At 36.3% G+C, this 19,928-nt stretch overlaps 1 protein-coding gene across 17 annotated transcripts in view; it reads left to right on the top strand.

The window, feature by feature from the left end:
* LOC114362341 (mucin-3A) overlaps positions 1–19,928 on the top strand; it is a 110,385-nt gene that overhangs the window by 88,862 nt on the left and 1,595 nt on the right. For 3 of the 17 annotated variants that reach the window (XM_028317706.1, XM_028317699.1, XM_028317715.1), the window contains exons 4-15: positions 5,447–6,529; positions 7,593–7,709; positions 7,987–8,985; positions 9,062–9,172; positions 9,894–10,052; positions 10,675–13,185; positions 13,365–13,613; positions 13,829–15,505; positions 16,741–17,136; positions 17,374–17,419; positions 17,896–18,104; positions 18,501–18,779. In XM_028317706.1, the coding sequence (XP_028173507.1) occupies positions 5,447–6,529; positions 7,593–7,709; positions 7,987–8,985; positions 9,062–9,172; positions 9,894–10,052; positions 10,675–13,185; positions 13,365–13,613; positions 13,829–15,505; positions 16,741–17,136; positions 17,374–17,419; positions 17,896–18,104; positions 18,501–18,779 (7,836 nt within the window). Of the gene's footprint in view, positions 1–5,446; positions 6,530–7,592; positions 7,710–7,986; positions 8,986–9,061; positions 9,173–9,893; positions 10,053–10,674; positions 13,186–13,364; positions 13,614–13,828; positions 15,506–16,740; positions 17,420–17,895; positions 18,105–18,500; positions 19,078–19,928 lie in introns of those variants that run through there. The other 14 variants (XR_003656669.1, XM_028317789.1, XM_028317776.1 and 11 more) reach the window with 14 other exon arrangements.

The raw sequence follows: 19,928 nt of genomic DNA, 5'->3' as shown, positions 1-19,928 counted from the left end.
CAGGGTTTAACCCAAGGCTCGAGCTATTACGATATAGTGACACATACAAGCTGATATATCGATATATGTAGATATAAATAATGTGTAACACTGGATTTAATACGACTACATGTGAGCGGTCGAAGTAAGCGGTGCCCCAGATAGCGCATATCCTGCGTGTATAGGTTCAATTCCCAGGCTTATTAATGTTTTATTGTGACTTGACCTTATGAGAGATCCTTTTTATATTGTTTTATTTATCTTTTTCATCTTGAGATTGTTTTTCATATTGATTTTTTTCTTAAAAAAGTATTTTAGAGGTTGTTTTTTATGTCAAAGTTCGGGCTCTACGCTAACGTAGCTACTACTTCATACAATGAAAATAGCTTATCTCGTGGAACTCTAAGGCTGAGTTGCACCATGTTACTTTAACGGTAACTATAACAATAACCGGTGCTTTTAGTATGCAGTTTGACAGATTTTCGACGTTTGTTAAAGTTAAAGTAAGATGGTGCAACCAGCCTAAGTGAGAGAGATCTCGGTAACAATTATTTCCATTTTGTATTGATTCGCTGGTACTTGAAGGGCTACTTCTACTACTAATTATACTTATTTTGAATTAAAAAAAATATTAAGCTCTGAATTACCCAAAAGAAACCTCAACTTTAAATCCATGAACGAAGTCATGGGCGCACCATGTACAGTCCGGGGCAATGTCCTGTCTCTGACTACTACAATTAATCACTGTACCTCATAAGTGAGAGGTACATTCTCAGACCTCAATCCACACACTGGCACAGAATATACAGGGTGTTCGAAAAATATTGTCAAACCGAAGCTTTTGATAGTTATGATTTTTTTCACAACATTTAGGATTTTACAACTGTTTTTCTTTACTTTCGTGTTATGGATTCATGAAAAACTTTTGAATCAACTAGCCTAATTCATCTAATAATAATAAAAAAAATCAGGCATGTACCTTATCTATTCACGCCACAAAAGCGCCGAAGCACAGAAATTTAAAACAACTATCAAAATCGCGGAACATACATGGGGGTGATTCGGGTGATGCTCGACTTCTAGGCTTCGGCTTGACACTCCTATTTAGGACACCCTGTATAGTAATAGTGGTGCTTATTACACACGCCCTCAATTCATGCGTGAACACTGAACACGTGTACTCTATTGATTATCTAGTGGTTTAAGCACCCCATTTGACTACGTCGTTAGTTTTAGCTCATTAAATTGAAGGTCTGAATATATATCTAGGTTTTTAGATTTATTATTTATTAAGTTATATTGCTACTTCGGGATTTATGGTTAACATTTGGCGCGTAAGCCTTGCTTAAACGTTAATTTTTTTATAGCTTTCTTTGCATAATATTTTATTGGAGAGTAGTTTACCTATAATAATAATAAATACTCTTTATTGTACACCACATAAAAAGAAACAGAAAGAAAAGGAACCTATCGTAAAAAGTTTCCAAGAGTTTTCAACACTTTACCGCTTAGTCTTTTAACGCTCTCATCCTAGAAGTCCTGGGTTCGTTTCGTTCCCAATGAGTTATTTTTGACATGACATTGACAGATATGTCAAAATCCACCAATCACGCAGCATTTGGACCTCGCGTCTACGTATTGCCATCTGGCGGATTTTTCAATCGCGAAAACCCTTATTTGGAAGCAGAGTGTAAAAACATTTTAAGCTTTTGTTACCAGTTTGTTTCCGTGCTTGGGCATGCCAAACAATTTTAGCTTTAATGAATGTATGTATTAATATAGCTTTTAGTCCATTAACTTGAATCAAATAACCATCACGGCTCAAAAATCAGACATCAGTGTTGTAGCTCCAGTTGTTAAAACGCCACCCAACTTAACAAATTCAAAGAAGAAACACACAGATTTTAACATCTCCAACAAGCGTCTTCAAATAATCATAAGTCTTTCAGTCTCAGTCTGATAACATAAAGCCTAATCAACTATATTTGACCTTTAAATTAAACGGCATACTATCCAAATCAGTCAGCTAAGTAGTAGCAATACCGAATCGTGTCGCAAGGCACTGATATTTGTCGTGATACCACTTCTTTGTCCCAGCCCAGTCCAAGGTTGTATGGGAGCTTTGTGAAATTTTTCGCATTGCTATCTCTCAAGTTAACTGACCATGTGAAATCGCTCGTGAGTTAAACTGACGGCTCGTTTAAAGCCTAATGATGACCCACGCTGAACTGTCCCGCCAAACTCAATGACAGGGGGGCGCTACCATCGTTCAACTATATGGTTTCCAACATGGCAAAAATCTGAAACAGCGATCCGGTATTGACGGTGGCGCCCCACTGTCAATGTCATCGACAGGACAGTCCAGTATTTTGGAACTATATGAGTTTTGTTCAGTCACGCTGCCAGCAGTGACAGATAACTCAGGTAATTTTGTTCTTTATTACATTGGTGTAAAATTCAAAATCGTGGAGGAAGGTTGTTCGTTTTGTTAGCTGGGGTGCTGGCGACTACGATAATAAATTAAAAGTAAGAAACCTTTTGTGAGAAAAATTATACGATGTTATACGTTAATGTTATAAAATTTAAAATTCAAACATAGTTGCCAGTTTTCAAATTGTTAGACACGAAAGAGTTTTGAAATTTCCTTTTAAATAGGTTTTAAAATATTATGTTTAAGTATGTTGAAAAGATAAATTAGTCAATAGCCACAAAAATAAAGAGATATTGAAAATCGAGTGACTCTACGTGGGATGCAAGGATTTTCTATGATTAAAGAATAATAGACTCGTCAACAGCTGCATATTTTTACTGTATAAAAATAAAACAAAGCGCCTTATTAAGACACTAGTATATAAATAATTAAGGCAGCCACGTCCGGCTGTTTAACAACGTATTTTTATAACAACTCGTTTTATGGCCAGTGGAGCAGAAAGTTTTACTGACATTAGGTAACGTTATCATTTACGCAGATTGGATTTCAGTGTTAGACAATGATGTTATCGATTTGGACTCGATTATTTGTTTGTTTATTTCGTATACAATAATCGAAAAGAAGCTGGATGCGGGCAGCGTAGGACTGGTCATTGTCCTTGTCCAGCAGTGGACATCATTTGTATGAAATGATGATTTGATCGAAAGAACAATAGTCAAATGTTATTAAAAATACGAAAGTACGAGTGAGGTACATAACTTAAACCTTTGTTTATCACCTTTCATCCACGTTAACTGGAAGGCAATCGATCCTTAACTTGGAACTCCTTCTATGTTATTCTGTTTAATTTCGTTGCGGGTCTAATGACAATTTATTTTGACTTGGGTGGGTTTTTATTGGCGGTCAAGTTGTAGATCCTGGCTATACAGGAGTTGCAGCTGTGGGCACGAGAGGTGGGAATAGTCGAGTCGTCGACCGAAACCTCGAGTAACTGACTCCTTATAACGTTTATATGCATTGTCGTGGTCTTTATATAACAACCTCTATCTGCCTCTATTTCTATGCAAACCTATTTTACGTTATTAGGCTTGATAGTTCCGGACACCATGTACATCGTTCCTGCTAGATCTTTAGGATTAAGTAATGTAACATGGTAATCAAATACAAAGATATAAATACATAAAGTATAAATACATCAGTAGGAAATGTTTTTTCCGTGCTAACAAGATCTGTTTACTTTTATATCTCAACCTTGAGTTAACTTTAACTAATCTAGCTTTAAATAGATCACTGTTTGATCTAGACCTTTAGATCTTCCTGACATACCTACTTAAAGACCAGGTGCCTCACATTGTTTTTATTTTGTGTCTTATGTATATTGTAACAAAGACTATACTGTCTGCTACAGACGTTTCTCATACGGTAATCTGTTTCGGCACTTTATCCATTAATCCACACTTGCTATCATTTGGACGGTTGTCATTTGGAATCGTGCATGAAATTGAGAATCACGCTGATTTGTTGTTATGATTGCTTTGAAAAAGTTGGTAAGTTTAGACTTTGACCAAGCTTTTAGCTTTTGTTAGTTACTTTGATAATTTTTTCTACAGTAGAGTATAAAATATTAACGATAAAGCTCATATAAGATTTTTTTCAGTTATTTAATAAAGGTATAAAACGAGAATTTAAACAGTACAATAATGATGTAGGTAATTGAGTATTTTATGAGACTTCATTTATGTATTATATCTTTCTGACTATCATCGTTACAACAAGCAAAGATTTATAATACCTAATTTAAAATGTTTATAATTCACATTACAAGATGCCTACTATCGGCTAGTTTGGTATATTTCCGTGCTTACCCACTTAATTGGGCAATTGAAAACCCGTCTAAAAATAGCTTGAAAGTAACATACCTAAGCTCTCATTACTAAGTTGTTTTATTATTATCTCATGTTCGTAATAGCCATCTCCTACATTCCTTCGTCATGTAATACATAATCGCATTATTATGTATTAAGTAACTAAAACGCGTTCCTATGACCGCCTCATCATTCCAACCATTGTCTTTTATACTGACTGCATACTTTCTTTGTTTCCACTGCATTTCTGTAACATTTCATAACTGTGCGATGCAATGTGTGTAATAAATGTTCTTGAAGAGGCATTCAAAATTAATGATCTCAGAAGATGTATTGAAATATCTATGATGGGTTTGCATAAACACGCAAAGTCTGCTTTGGCATATCGATTAGATATTAGAACATTATGATGATTGTAAATCATTTATTGTAATTATTCATATTAGTGATGTTAGCTATAAATCTGCATTTATTAATTCGATTCGATTGATTATGTAGGTACTAAAGTGATTTCACTTGTAAATTATAGTACAGTCACGGAATGAAAAGGTTCGTCAGTTTTCAAATTGAATCCTTCAACGAATCGCGAGCACATATTACCTTTTGAAACTATGTTACAGAATAATCTCGAGTTAGAAAAAATAATCTTTAACTGTTCGTCAGTAAAGTTCAAAATATTCAGATCAAAGTTGTTTGACGATTTATCTTGTCAAGAAGATTATTATGATTGATAAACTAAAACCTTGTTGGTTCAACCTGCCATTATTATTTCTATTAAATAAAAAAAAACTATTGTCAATTGGTCAATGTCATCATTGCATTGCACTGATGGGATAGAAAAATAAACAAGCAACACCTTATTCGTTAGCAAACGTCATATTTATTTAAATGTTAGCAGCACTGTTTTCTTGCACTGTTATGTTGGCAGGTTTGACTCTTACAGTACCTAGTGCAAGCAAAAACCGACACTAAGGTGACGAACCTTTTCATTCCGCGACTGTACATAAGTACATTTTTTATTTTTTATCATTAGTGTATTTTATTTTTAATACCTTGTTTGTACCACATGAAGCAATAAAGATATTATGATTATGATTAAGTATTACCTATGTGAATCATAAAGGGAATAGATTAGTTTTGAAATTCACCAAACTCTTTTTCTGATTTTCAGGGAGAAGGTGCGAGCAGAACCGGCAGAAGATTAACAACGGCACCTGCACCCGATGGAAGGAGTCTTGATGATAGTCCAACGCAAGAAGCACAGCCTACCTTCAGGCCTAGAGGCAGCAGAAGACGAGAAGATGTTCCACCTCGAGAAGTGGTACGGACGAGAACGAGAAGCAGGCCTGCAGAAAAGACAGAAGCTTCTTCAGAAGCACCGACGCCACCACGAAACGAACGATTAGACTCGAGAAGAACGCATCGAACCCGCAGCAGGATAGAAAGTAGTTCCAGTACTACTCCACCTACCAGAGAGAATATTAGTCGGAGCCGCTCACGAACGAACGTAAGACGCACATCTACAACCACTACTACTACGACCACAGCTAAACCTTCTACTACGACCACGACCACAACCACGACTCAAACTCCAGAAGTATCTTCTCCAACTATCGACGAAACTAAGATAGAAGTGATTAGTTCTACCTTTGAAGATTTAGCCAAAACCACACCGTCAGAGGAAAAAACGGTCGACCCAAACCACCAGTTCAGAAGACGAAGCTCCACTACGCAAACAACAGAAGCTGTAACTGCAGCGCCAAGGAGGTTACGAGGTCGCGTTAACACTCGACCTAATGCTAGATCACTTGATCTTGATATTGCAGGCACTATCAATACATTAACAACAGCTGATAAAGGGCCAACCACTCTAAGAACTGGTGATTTGAGGAACTCACGAAAACTCCGATACAAAACAAGGCTATCAGAAACAGACACGAATTTAACTGGAGAAGGGATGAAAACTCAAAGCGAAGTCACAAAATCTAGTCAGGACGAAGAAAGCGTAGCTAGTCAACCTGAAGTTCAACCATCCGCTCCAATGATCATCGACAATTCCCTACAACAAAGCACAGAGGGCTTGCCACTAAAGGAAACTTCATTGAAAGTGATAAAGATGATGAAAAGGCCATTAACACGAGGGAACTTCAGATCTCCAGTACCACTAACTAAAGTAAAAACCAGTGATGAAATAAGCGAAGATGACAACTACCCGGAGAGTTTCAAAGCTCTGATACAAGCAAAAAATGCATCTGTAAGTATTTTTATAAACAAAAATTTATGAATTCATAATAACAAGAGAGATCATTCAACCAATACAGTGTGAGTCACGTTAAAGTGTACATATGAAAATAGATGAAACTAGACCTATTTTTATCGACAAAAAAGAGGTCAAAAAATTTTTGCGATTTTTAAAAAAATAATTATAGAATTTTTTTTCTTCCAATTACTTATTGTAAAGAAAACGTAATAACTTTTAAACTAAGCGGTATATCCTGATAAAATAAAAACAGTAATAATGCTAAATAACAGGCTATACTAAAAAAATACATAAAATACACAAAAAATTCCAAAAAATAATAAAAAATGATACTTTTCAAAAAAAATCTGCTTTAAAATTCGCGTTTTTTTGGTTATTTGATAAATTTCTCCAAAAAATGCCCCTATAACAGGTGGTTTTTATTACTTTTTATTATTCTCTATCGTATTATCTTTGTAAAACCAAAAATCGCATGTCTCTATCTCTATCACAACATTTGCTATGAACGTTTGAACTAAGCCTCTCCGGGCGCGCCATTCAAAGCTTCGTTATCAACTTTTTTTCAAAAAGTTAATTTTTTTGTTATTTGTTGGCCTTTTTTGTGTATTTTATGTATTTTTTTAGTATCGCCTGTTATTAAGCATTATTACTGTTTTTATTTTATCAGGATATACCGCTTAGTTTAAAAGTTATTACGTTTTCTTTACAATAAGTAATTGGAAGAAAAAAAAATCTATAAAAAAATTTAAAAAAATCTCCAAAAATTTATGACCTCTTTTTTGTCGATAAAAATAGGTCTAGTTTCATCTATTTTCATATGTACACTTTAACGTGACTCACACTGTATATGTCAAAACTAAAATAACTGTTTATTTACTAATTATTTTTGATCTTAAATATTGTAGTTATTCAAATCAATAAATAGAAATCTCAATTCATTATATTTATTGAATATTCACAATCTCATTGTATCACAAGCTGAAGCGTACAACAATCTGACATCTACATTGGCTTCTAAACATTGGTATAACAATTGGCACTAAATTTACAATTTCAGACACAAACGAGCTCTCCCACCAGCGAGAGTTTGTCAGTGAAAGCATCACAGAAAGTTTTCAAAACTTACACTACCTCCTCACAGTCGACAAACACGGGCACAAACAAATACTCAAGGGTAAAGTTACACCACATTACAAACAGGAATTGTGGTCACCGACCCAGTTTATAAGATTCGTAATTACATGAGTCAAACATCTCTTTTATGATTTATTATTTTGAGTAAACATTATTTACATACACTTTGATTATGTGATTAAATTTTGATGTATCAGATTTTTTAATTCATATCACCTTTTTCAAATCAACTTGAAATAATATCCTCAAGAAAAACTGGATTAAAATAACTCTCAAAATAGAAAAAAAACTTATTGTATGTGCTGTAATTTTTTCAGTTCCGCAGTAAATTGAATGCTGAGAAGGACTCCAAGAAAGAAAATAAGGAAGAATCGTCCACTGATGGGTCTTCATCGGAGCCTCCTAAGCCAAGAACTGTTGAACCTAGATCAAGAGGAACTTTTACGCCGCGGAGGCAGAAATCTACTTTTTCTCCAGCTGGTACATCTACAACTTTTAGTGCAAGCACCGAAAAACCTCAATATAAATTTAACAGAAAGTTTAAAGTAACGACCACGCAAGCACCTAAAACTGATGATACTAACAAACCAAAAAGGACCGAGTCAAACGTACTACTTAAAAAATCGATAGCCAGATCTACATATCAGCGTAAAAGCTATCCAAAGAAAAACTTTACAACTGAAGCACCTACCTCTTTAAATAACGATGTGACTGTAAAACCGATTAGAAGAAAAAATATTTTACCAAGAACTTCTTACTACAGTCGGTCACGTAATAACAAGAACATTTCTACGTCCACTACTACAGAATCAACGGAAGAAGTCACTACTGACAAATCTATTGCAAGTAAAAAAAGTGAGAATACAGCGGATATGCCTTTGATATTTACTCTTCTGAAAAACCCCTCAAACGCTGACACTTCAAGTGAAAAGTCCCAACAACGGAATAATGATGAAGATCAAGAAATGTTTATTATAGCTGTAACAAGCAAAGAGTCCCAAGAAAACAATTTGATGAATGATGTTACTAATACCGCTGAAGAAAGTGAAAACAACCCTGTTTTTAACACTTCACCGACAACTGTAAAATATCATGCTAACTACAAAGATGCAAACGCTACAACGTTAGATAGTAAAGATCAAGTGATATCTTCAACAATAACACCGGTAAAGAACATTCAGACAAGGAAATATAGTCGCAAACGCACGAAATCGTACGATCAATACGAAGATCTGGAAGCACCTAAGCCTCGTGAGAAGGGCTTAAGAAAATACAGTGAGTCTTTTTCAAAAACAACCGAAGCATCCACTAATGGCGTAAGTATTTAGAATATTTTAAAGATGTAAAATAAATTTATTATTTTGGACCTACGTTGTTGATTCCCTTTTGCAGATTAATGCTGATCAAGAAAAGCCAAAAACCCGATTCAGTTCTAAATATAGGGGTCCAAATGTAGACAAACCAGCTTATAAACCAACTGTACCTACGGTAACACCCTCAACTGTAAGTATGATTGTTTATAACACACGTATATTAATTTAAGAATAGCAAAATGTTAATTAGATTTAAATTAAAACTAAACTGACGCAGATTAATATGTACTGCGTTTGTGTAACAATACAGAACTAGAATTTGACTGTATTATTACAGATGACTGTTAAGACGTGACATTAACACTATGCAAAATTCCAACAAAGCCCCTTTATGTAATTGGCAGTAAGAGTAGGCAAAGGGACAAAATAAACATAAATTGAATATAAATCAACCATACATTCACAAAAATAATCCCCATTTCAAAATTCACTATTAATAATTCATTTTTAGTTATATTAAGGAAGCAAAAACTTTTGCTTTTGCACTTAGTTTTAATTTAAAAACTAAAAACTCAAGCCCACATTCTGAAGTTTAATGTAAAAGTTATTGTTTCTGAAAAATACATTTAGGACGTACGGTGAGGAGACCACACAGTGCGTTGTAGTCCAGTGAAGTATCATATTATTGTAAAAAAAAAAATTGTATGAGAAATTCTTAGATATTGAGTCTACTCATATATCATTTCGTTCTAGAGCTGCAATACATAGTGTGGTCGCAGCTTTTCTATCATCTTAACGATAACTTATTTATAAGCAACGCTACCGCTACATATAAAACTAAAACCCACCGCACTATTTAAGTTCCGTATTGCATTATAAAAATAATAATAACAAGTTTCTCATTGCTAAAGGCTTGGCTGAAATTCTTCGTCACTGACCAACTGTTGACAAAGTCTGTAGAGGAGCCAAATTGGTTCGATGAAGACGATACACGCGATGTCACGACAGAATCCATGTCAAGACAGGTCATCACCACGCCACCAATCATTCACGTGTCATCCATAGAACTGGTTAATGGATTCATATAGTTTAACATATTCATTCATACACATTCTTTTGTAATTCATTCAGTTGGGTGCTAAAGAGATATGACTGTACTATTTTGCATTTAAGTTTAGTTGACGATGTTTATTTATTACTATTTTGTAGTATTATTTACATTTTATAATGATATAGGTTATTTAATTATAGAAAAATATCTCTTTAGAACAAAACGAAGTTCATTACCATGGTCATGCATAAATTTTATCATTAAAAGTTTTTGCGTTGAATTTCAATGGAACCAAATAAAGTAGTATCTACAATCATTTATAAACGCAGAAGCTTTGCAAACTAATATTTATACTTTTGTGAAATTATTTGTAAAATAGCATTTCACTAACATTTTTGAAAAAGTCATTAAATTGTATAAATTTTACCACTTGTTTCAATGTGCAGACATTTTCAAGTACTTTCTCTTTACTCTATAACACCGACTCGCTGTTCTCTACTTTGATTCCAATTCATATAAAGTGGCTTTGGTCTTTGCACAAGTTTCTGTTTCTTTGAATCAAACATTTACACAGCATACTTTTCTTATATTACACAACTTCTATATTCTATTTATATGGGTGAGACTACTTCTTATTTCAGGTAGAGGGAGAAGAAATTTATTTAGGGCCAGACATGAATGCTATCTCCTTTACTAAGACACGAAGTACACTGTCCTCAGCGGACTTAAGACTTTCGGAGAGTCTAGTGAAGTCATCACATGTCATGAACGTTGAAGCATCACATCACTCGCCTTCAGTTACAGTATCAATATTTGATGCTTTAGCTGAAATACTTACGTCCACACCCAGACCCCGACTCTCAACAACAACAGAAGTATTGATAAACCAATACACTAATAACGATGTAACACAGACACTCAACGGCGTGAGTAACAACCTTAATGTAAATAGTGTCGGAGGCTTGCCGAGTCAAGACCCGTTACTGACAACGATAGCTGGTATAAACACAAACGCTAAACCTGTACAGAACACTGATCAAACCACACCAATTGTGATTAACCGTTTGTCGGTTGGGGAAGGTGTCACTCCGTCACTAAGTACCAAAGAGGGAAACGTAGATTCTGTGAATACAATACGACCAGTTCCCATTCCCACTCCCACGACCCCTGTTTCCGCAAGGAGACCCTTCGCTATAAAAGTTTTGTACTCTGATACAGAATCACCAACAGACAGAATTATGACTTCAACTGAACCCTCATCTGTTCAGCCATCGACTGACCCAACAATGGTATATAACACTGTATCTGATCTTTTGTTACCCAATAACAATTTAGTTTCGTCTGAACTAACTAGCATGTTAGCTAATAACATTAAAAGTATTATTGAAAATTTGGATGAAAGTAGTAGATCTAGAGTTTCCTCGGATATGGCTGAATTATTAAAGTCACTAATTCCTAGGGCGATTGACGGACTTGCGACTGTAGTTAAAGACGTAGACATAATACCAAACACAACTCCTTATTCTTTGGAGGATATTAAAGATACTGAAAATGTTGTAATAAATAATGACGGTTCTTTGGACATGTCTAACTTTAATATCATCCAAAATGGTTCTGTAAATAGCACAGTAAATAATGTTGGCACAACTGTTATTGACGCAAATGACAGCAATCAACCTGTAAATAGTCCTAGCACCACACCACAAGCTTCAAGTACTGTGTCTGTATCTACAAGTCAGATTACAACAAGTTCAACACCGAACACCATTCCTGTAAATAATATCCAATTGACGACAGAATCATCTCAGTCAACGACAGATACTTTCCCTCTTAGATTTTCTGACCAACTAGATACAGACGCAGTTACTGGGAACGTTGAAATTACAGAACGGTCTAGTGTTATCCCAGATAATCATTTATCGCCAATCCCCTTTTTAACTAATTTTAAATTTGGTGATTTTATCACCAATCAAACGGAAAATATCACTTCTTCCACTCAACCTCAGATAACACGTTCGGCTGCTGCACTTGCTACGCCTTCTCAAGATATTTATAATCTTGATGTGGAAGACCCCAGTCAGGTGTCAAAATTCCAATTGTGGGTGCTGTCGAAGAAAGCTAGGGTCTTAAAAATGATTGAAGATCTTATCCGCCAACATAATGACGAATTAGCGACTGTTACTCCTCTGACTGAAATACTAGACCAATCTAATAACAACGTACAACTTTCTGACCGTCTGACTAGAATAATGAACACAATGACTTCTTCTACTACTGAAAACAATGACTTAACTACTCCTATGACAACTCCCCTTAATTTAATTCCATCTTTGACATCTACGGAATCTTCCATAATAAATGGCCTTACAACTATTAATGGGGATGGGAATAATAACGGAGTTGCATCAACAGTAGAGCCTGTTGCCACTCTTGCGAGTAGCACTGAATCCGCAACGTCTCAAATGTCTACCAGTTCTGGTATCGGAATGAATTCTAGCGAAACATCACTGGAAATGACGGCACAGGCTCAAATAGATATCTCAAGCAGAGTCGGTTCGGAAGATGTAACAAGCAGTGAAGGTATTATCGAAACTACAACATCGTCAGAATCTATGGAAACCACTACGTCCTTGAATATCGAGACGACAACTGATACCGAATTAGAAACAACAACTCTAACTGATGTCGAAAGTACAACCACTACACAAACTAATCAAACAAAACAAAACCTTATTTCACAAGTTGAGGTCAACGTCGCCGGTCAGTCTGCTGTTCCGAAAAAAGACTACGTTATTTTTGGAATTTTACCGAACAATACAGTGGTACGTAAAGACCCTAACGACGATGTGCTGGAATCATTAACAGAAGCAACTCCTTACATCGTTTACGGTGTGCTACCCAATAACACAGTAATCCGCAGATTCCCGAACGGAACCAGAGTACCACGAGTCATGCAAAAAATTGACATACTACCAATCAGTCCATGGAGTTTAAGAAACCCATACAGCCCCATCCATAATAATCCGGCCATTGTCAGACCGCAGTCTAACCCCATCCGAGTATCCACTAATATCGTGACATCCACAGACACCTCAAATAACGGAACGGAAAGTCGATTAACCAACGACACTGTAAATAACCTACAAATGATGGTATTGACTTTACGTTGTTTAGCTTGAAAGCTGTGCTTGGGGCTTCGTTTCACTGCCGCCAGGAAGTAGTTCGAGGATGCATGAGGTCTCCGGGTCTATCGTAAGCTCTGCATGCATTGCACGTAACGCTTCTTAACATTAACAAGGCAAGGCATAACATTTTATTTCATAATTTGCAGATACCTTCATCGGCACTTAATATAAAAGAAAGCAGTTCATTCGGTATAACTACTGCCACAAAAAAGCCGCCTACTGAAAAAAGCACAGCCTCGCATGTATTGAGTTTACGCACAACTACAATGCTACCTTCTCTTGATGAGATTTTGCTTAATAGTATATCTTCGGCTGCTAAAGAGGAAATGGTCATATCATCCATGACGAGCTCTACTCTCAAACCAAGAATATTAACACTGGATATCGATCCGGAGGTATAATAATTGTTTAAGTCAGTAGTTGTTGCAACTAATAGGAAACATTTTTGAGTCATTCTAGTAGTAATCATTTTGGGTTGCACGGATTATTTTAAGTCTTAAGGCCGAAGGTAAGTGGTGACGGGTTGCAAAATGGGTTAAGGTTTCTGTTTGTATTTTTTGATGTTCGTAGTTTTGTGACGTATCTAAAGCATTTTTTCTACAAATTGCAGACCAAACAAATTCGGACGGAAAAACCAGGTGATGGGACTGGAAGTGCTGTATTTAAATTTATTCCCATTGACGAAGTCACGGTTGCACCACAAAATACAAATGTTTTGAAACTAGCTTCACCAAAAGTACCTTCTACGATGAGCACTGAGAAGGCTGAAGTACAAACTGCCAGTACAATGGCAGCTACTGAGATGAATACACAAACACCACAAATTCAAACACGAATAGAAATACCGAACGATCCTACGACAACTGCGGCGGTAGAATTGATAACACCATATACAAATGTTGAAACGACTTCATTACCACCTTATACTGCAACTGTGGGTGAAACTACAGTAGAGGTAACTTCGACAACTCAGCTTCCGACCACAACGTTGGCTCCAACAACGACAACCACAACTGAAGCAACAACAACAACAACAACTACGACTGAGGCGACAACAACAACAACAACAACAACTATGGCACCAACAACAACAACGACAACAACAACTGCAGCGCCAACAACAACAACGGCGGCTCCAACGACGACGACAACAACTGAAGCCACAACAACCACAACTACACCAGTGCCTACAACTACAACACAAGTGCCTACAACAGTTCAAACCACTTTTGTCCCATCTACGACACCCGCAGTCACAACGGAAGACGAAAGGCAATATCAGGAAGACGCTCGGCTTTTGCAAGAGTTGCTAAAAGGCACTGTAGCACGAAATCCTAAAAACTTAATCTCACCCTCAAATATAATACTCGGCGGAGTGACTACAACTGCGCAACCAACAACTAATACTGCATCAATAAACGCCCAGCAAATAAATGAAGCGCAATTGCTACAAGCTCTCTTATCAGCTACGGGTCAAAAGTCAAATACTTTGACCATCCCTAACATCGGAGGAAATTTAAGAATCACTCCAGGGCCACAAACGACGACAGTTCGATCAATAGAGGATGACATTCGTCAGTTTGAAGAAGACACGAAGTTGTTGAAGGCATTACTGCAAGCTACCGGACAAAATCCTGCCAACTTTAATATTCCAACCTTAAACGTAAAGTTGACTACCACCACTGCTGCACCAACCACCACTGTACCCACTACAACAACGACAACGCCTAGGCCAACAACAACTACCACTCCCAGGCCAACAACAACAACTGCTAGGCCAACAACAACGAAACAAATAACAACAACACAATCAATTGACGACGATATTAAAAAATTGGAAGAGGACACGAAACTTTTGCAAGCCTTACTACAAGCCACTGGTCAAAACCCAGGCAACCTTAATCTCCCTATAATAACAGGAGTCACGTCAAACGTGAGAATAGCATCAAACCCGCTCACAACTTCACTTGGTTCAAATCCAACTACACCGATAAATGTCAGGCCAGTTTACCAATCGAGAACGACTACCCCTCCCACTCCCGTTTTCACGTTTGCTCCTAGAAGTGCTTTCAATACGTTACAGACGACGACTGAAGGTGGAATTTCGACCACATTACTGCCTTTTAACCAGAGGAGAAGAGGGCCAACGACCACAGCTCGCAATGTAGAGTCAACCACGCTTTTGTCCGGACGCCGTTCGCCTGGCGCAAGGTTCACCACAACGACTGACATGCCGAGCACATCTACGTTCTCTGTGCAAGAGGATTTAGCTTTCCTCAAGAACCTGGTGAGTGAACATATTAATTAATTTCAACAAAGACCATGTTATTAAATGTTCCTATTTAAATACTATGAAATCTAGTTTTAAGGCTTTCAAACGAACTTTAAATCACTGTATTTATACTCTTAGAGTAGGCGCACACTATTGATTTTTCGTCGGACGATAGTTTAGTCGGGCAGTTGATCAGTATGGGCATGTATGGGAGTGCGCACCCTACGCCGATTCGATTTGGCCGATTTTTCATAAAAGGACATTGGGAACTTTAATATGAGAAAATGCCCCACGGCGGACAAAGATGAAACGTATTTTATTTCAAAGCTTTATACTTGTACGTATATTCACTTAAAGCGCTATGTTGTGAGATATGGGAATTCTGAGATATGACGAGTCTAAGTTGAAAATATATTTGTCTAAAATGATTTGATATTTTTACATGTTATGTTGTTTGGCATTGCAGAGTAACCAATAAAAGTAAATAAAATAATATCAATAAATAAAAAATATAAATCAAATAATATAAATAAATAAAATATTATAAATACTTGAATTAATATTAGACAACATCTCATATATTACTCCAACCCAAAATAAGTAGCTAAGGCATTTGTGTTATGGAAATCGGGAACGATGAACCACAACACACCCAAACCAGAGACAATGTGAAAAGATCGTTTTCTATATTGTCCCGGCCGGGAATCGAACCCGGGACCTCAGGATTGGCCCGGCACACCTTGAAAACCGGTGTGTGCGCCTCTCCGCCACGGAGGTCGTCAAAAATGTTACCTAAATGTAAATTAAAATAAAATATTAAAACTTCATTTTCTCAATATTCCCATATAAGAGAGAAAAAAAAATGCACGGAAATTCATTGGATATTAGTATGTATCATCTGTGATAGGTTTCGTTTGTGTCCGCTACTTTTCGAAAAGTGGGGCAAAAAGTTCCCAATGTCATTTAAAATCGGGCACAACTATCGGCCAACTAAAAATCAACGGTGTGCGCCTACTCTTAGACTGAGTTGCACCACCTAACTTTGACCGTATAACGCTAACCGGTGCTTTTTGTATAGAGTTTGACAGATTTTTAAAGTTTGTCAAAATTTAAATAAAATGGTGCAACCCAGCCTTAGTTTTACTAATAATTTCCGGTTATTTATAGGTAAAATCAAATAATGAATCTAGCAAGTTGGCTGTTGTCATAATGACTGAAATTATTCTTAACTATAAACTTAACTGTTCCAGAAATCTGTATTGAAGAACAACGTCAACAATGAAGATCCAGAATCTTCTCTTGCCAACCGCATCATCGCTCTTGCCGTTGAAAGAAGCCTGAACGAAATTCAGTCTTCTGACCGCACTGGAAAAGCTATTGCAAACAATGCTGTAAATGCAATTCCTACTACTACAACAACATCAACTACTACTACTACAACAACAACAACTACAACGACGACAACAACACCACGCCCAACAACAACAACAACACGTCCAACAACAGTTAAAATTACACCATCACTAGAGGACGATATCAAACAGTTCCAGGAAGACACAAAACTACTGCAAGCATTACTAAAGGCAACCGGGCAGGACCCATCGAAATTCAATATACCGACACTACCAAATCTTCCAACGACACAAGTGAGTGCAATAGCAACAAAAGATTTGAAAGTCCTTTCGAATCTACTTGCCTCGCCTTCGCCTCTTAACGAGCCTTTTGACTCATTAACAACGAAATCTAACACAAGGACGAACAAACAGACGACTAAGACTGACAGTTTAACAGCTAAGCCTTTTGGAGCAAAAATCGCTGTGAAAGACAGCTTGAAGAGTGTGCAAGATGACGAAAAATTGTTAAAAACTTTGATCAAATTGCAGGACGTTCAAGAGACAACGACGCAGAAAAACAAATTGGCTATTACAGGTATGAGTATTACCATATTTTTTCTATCATGTGGCAGTTACAGTATACCTACTTGATCGCACGTGCGTGACAAACGTAAACACCACCTTGACTAATATTATTACAATTTATTTAATTTAGAAAGTAAACAATGTTTTGTTCTAATTAAGAGTCTAGAAATAAACCAAAAAGGCCATGTTTATATGTTTTTACTAAGTAGTAAAAAAAAATTAATATCTTTCTTTCTTTCTTTCTTTCTTTAGATGTCTATTTTTTTACTTTTATTTTATTTTATTTACGGTATACCAACAACAAACTAGGGAGGGTTTGCTTTTGTAAATAATCTATTTAAATCTGTTAAGATTTATGTGATTGAGAAACACGCAGAACAATAGTATATATTTTTAACTAATGTCGACCTAACTATCGAATGTAATATTTATTACAGCTATAGATTAATTTGACAGTGACTAAAACCTATTCATAAACATTTTCAGGGCATACATCTGACGAGGCTTTGCAGAAGCTGCTACAAAACCAGAACAAGCCTAAACCGTCCGGCATGGTCTCTGAAGCGACGCAAGCGCCTATGTCTCTAAGCACGGAGTTTGGGAAGAGCAACGACGCATTGCTGGCAGCGCTGCTCAAGGAGCAAGGCTTCGGGCCCACCACGGCAAGTTCGTTGGATGAACAGCTCCGACTATCTGTTAGTCTTCACTTTTCTACTCTTTAAACCATTAAAATCATTTTCAAACTAAGATTTACCAACACTTTGAACACTCTACCTTTGCATCGTAACGCTTCTCGTTCATTTCAATCGTAGAATAATTTTGAAACTTGAAATCGATGATCTTTTGTAAGAATTGAACCTTTATTTTTTTTAATGCTCATATGGGTTCTATTATTACCTAAGGCAATATATTTTTTCAAGATTTAAAATTAGTTTTAGATAATTTAGTATCTTCAATACCTAATAACCATTTCAATCTTGATTTCTACTACGATTTCCCTTTCATCATTTTCAATAACGACACATTTAACGAGCACCCCTAGAATAGTCATAATTTAACCAGTAACAATAGACCTAACTGTAACCTCGTAGGCTTTGCTCAACCAAGTGGTAGTGACGCCGAAGGCGAGGAGGACTACCACGCCGCCGCCGCCGCCGCCGCCTCAAAGGAGGCCTGTTCTGGATGGCCTGGCGTGGCTCTGGCAGCAATGGAGGGAGACTGCGCCAGGCCCAGCCCCAGCCAGGCCTAGAAAGCCAGCGCCATCCTCCAGCCCCACCATCTCATCATCAGCATCCACGAGCAATCGAGTCAACTGGTTTGGCTCCGGACCGTTCGTCGGCAATGCGGACGATAAGCCGACATCGAACCGAGTGGGTTTCGCGTCTCTTTTACTCAAATTGTGCGACTGGGGTTGAGGTGACGGTACCAGATCTTAGATTAAATATAACAATTTTAGATCATTTCGTCTCGTTTACTAATACTAATACTAGTTGTTCCTATTTAATCTAAGTCTGAATTTGTGTATAGTGTTGAGGGAATGGCGGTTGGGAGCTGTACATAGACGGTAGGTATAAGATAATGAATTTGTATTGTATAAAAAATATTTCATTTTTGTCTAGTTACTATTATTTATTAAAATTCGCTTCATCGGCTTGTACATACAATATTTTTTTAAAGCAACGCGTTTGTGTAATAAATGTTTTGTGCTAACTTGTTGTTATTATTTGTTTGTGATTTTTATAGTTATAAAGCATAATTAAATACTCTTGGAGAGAGATTACATTTTAACAATTTGTTTAAAAAATATAGTCTATCTCCATAGTTTGTTGTAGTTTAGTTATTAGAAGTTTTCGGTAAATAATTTGAATTTCTGTGTCAATTTGGTGAATGGACCGTGTTCTAATATTAACACTATTTGTGTATATCTTGTAAAGTATATAGATAAATTAATTGTACATTATGTAGTGTTTTAGTTGTTTTAACCATTCGAAGTGTACATTTATTCAGTGTGAGAGTTACAAACTTTGGTGAGTAAAATTCAAAAGTTTTGATTTTAAAATACGATTGGCTTTTAACAAAAATTTAGAATAAATCATTCTTATCATCGCCGATGCGACTAAAATGCTTTAAAAATGTTAATTCCATCTTCATTAATTAAATTTTTTATTTTTTTTATTAATTTTAACAAAAAAACGGTTTTTAAATGCCTCAAAAGGAAATGGAGTAATTATGTGAGTTATCAAGACGTTATGTATTCATAATTTCTAATCTACCTATCATTTTATTTTCTGATATTCATACTTGTATCTATGTAAAATATGTAATTTATGTAAATATTTTGCATGGTACTAAACATTTGCATGGACAGCACACTGTGTTACACTTCTCTCACGAGCACAAAAACTACAAAATCTACTATTTTGATGACGATTTCTTTATTTACTTTATTATTTTCTTTACTAAGTACATACTTTTTATTGTCATCAAGATAGTTCACAATCTCACATTACGCAGCTTCA

This window comes from Ostrinia furnacalis, unplaced genomic scaffold (assembly GCF_004193835.3).
Source record: "Ostrinia furnacalis isolate ACB-3 unplaced genomic scaffold, ASM419383v2 OfSCF0389, whole genome shotgun sequence".
In the NCBI taxonomy this organism is placed as follows: domain Eukaryota; kingdom Metazoa; phylum Arthropoda; class Insecta; order Lepidoptera; family Crambidae; genus Ostrinia; species Ostrinia furnacalis.
The sequence above is the reverse complement of the archived record's forward strand: the minus strand, read 5'-3'. Positions and strand labels throughout refer to the sequence as shown.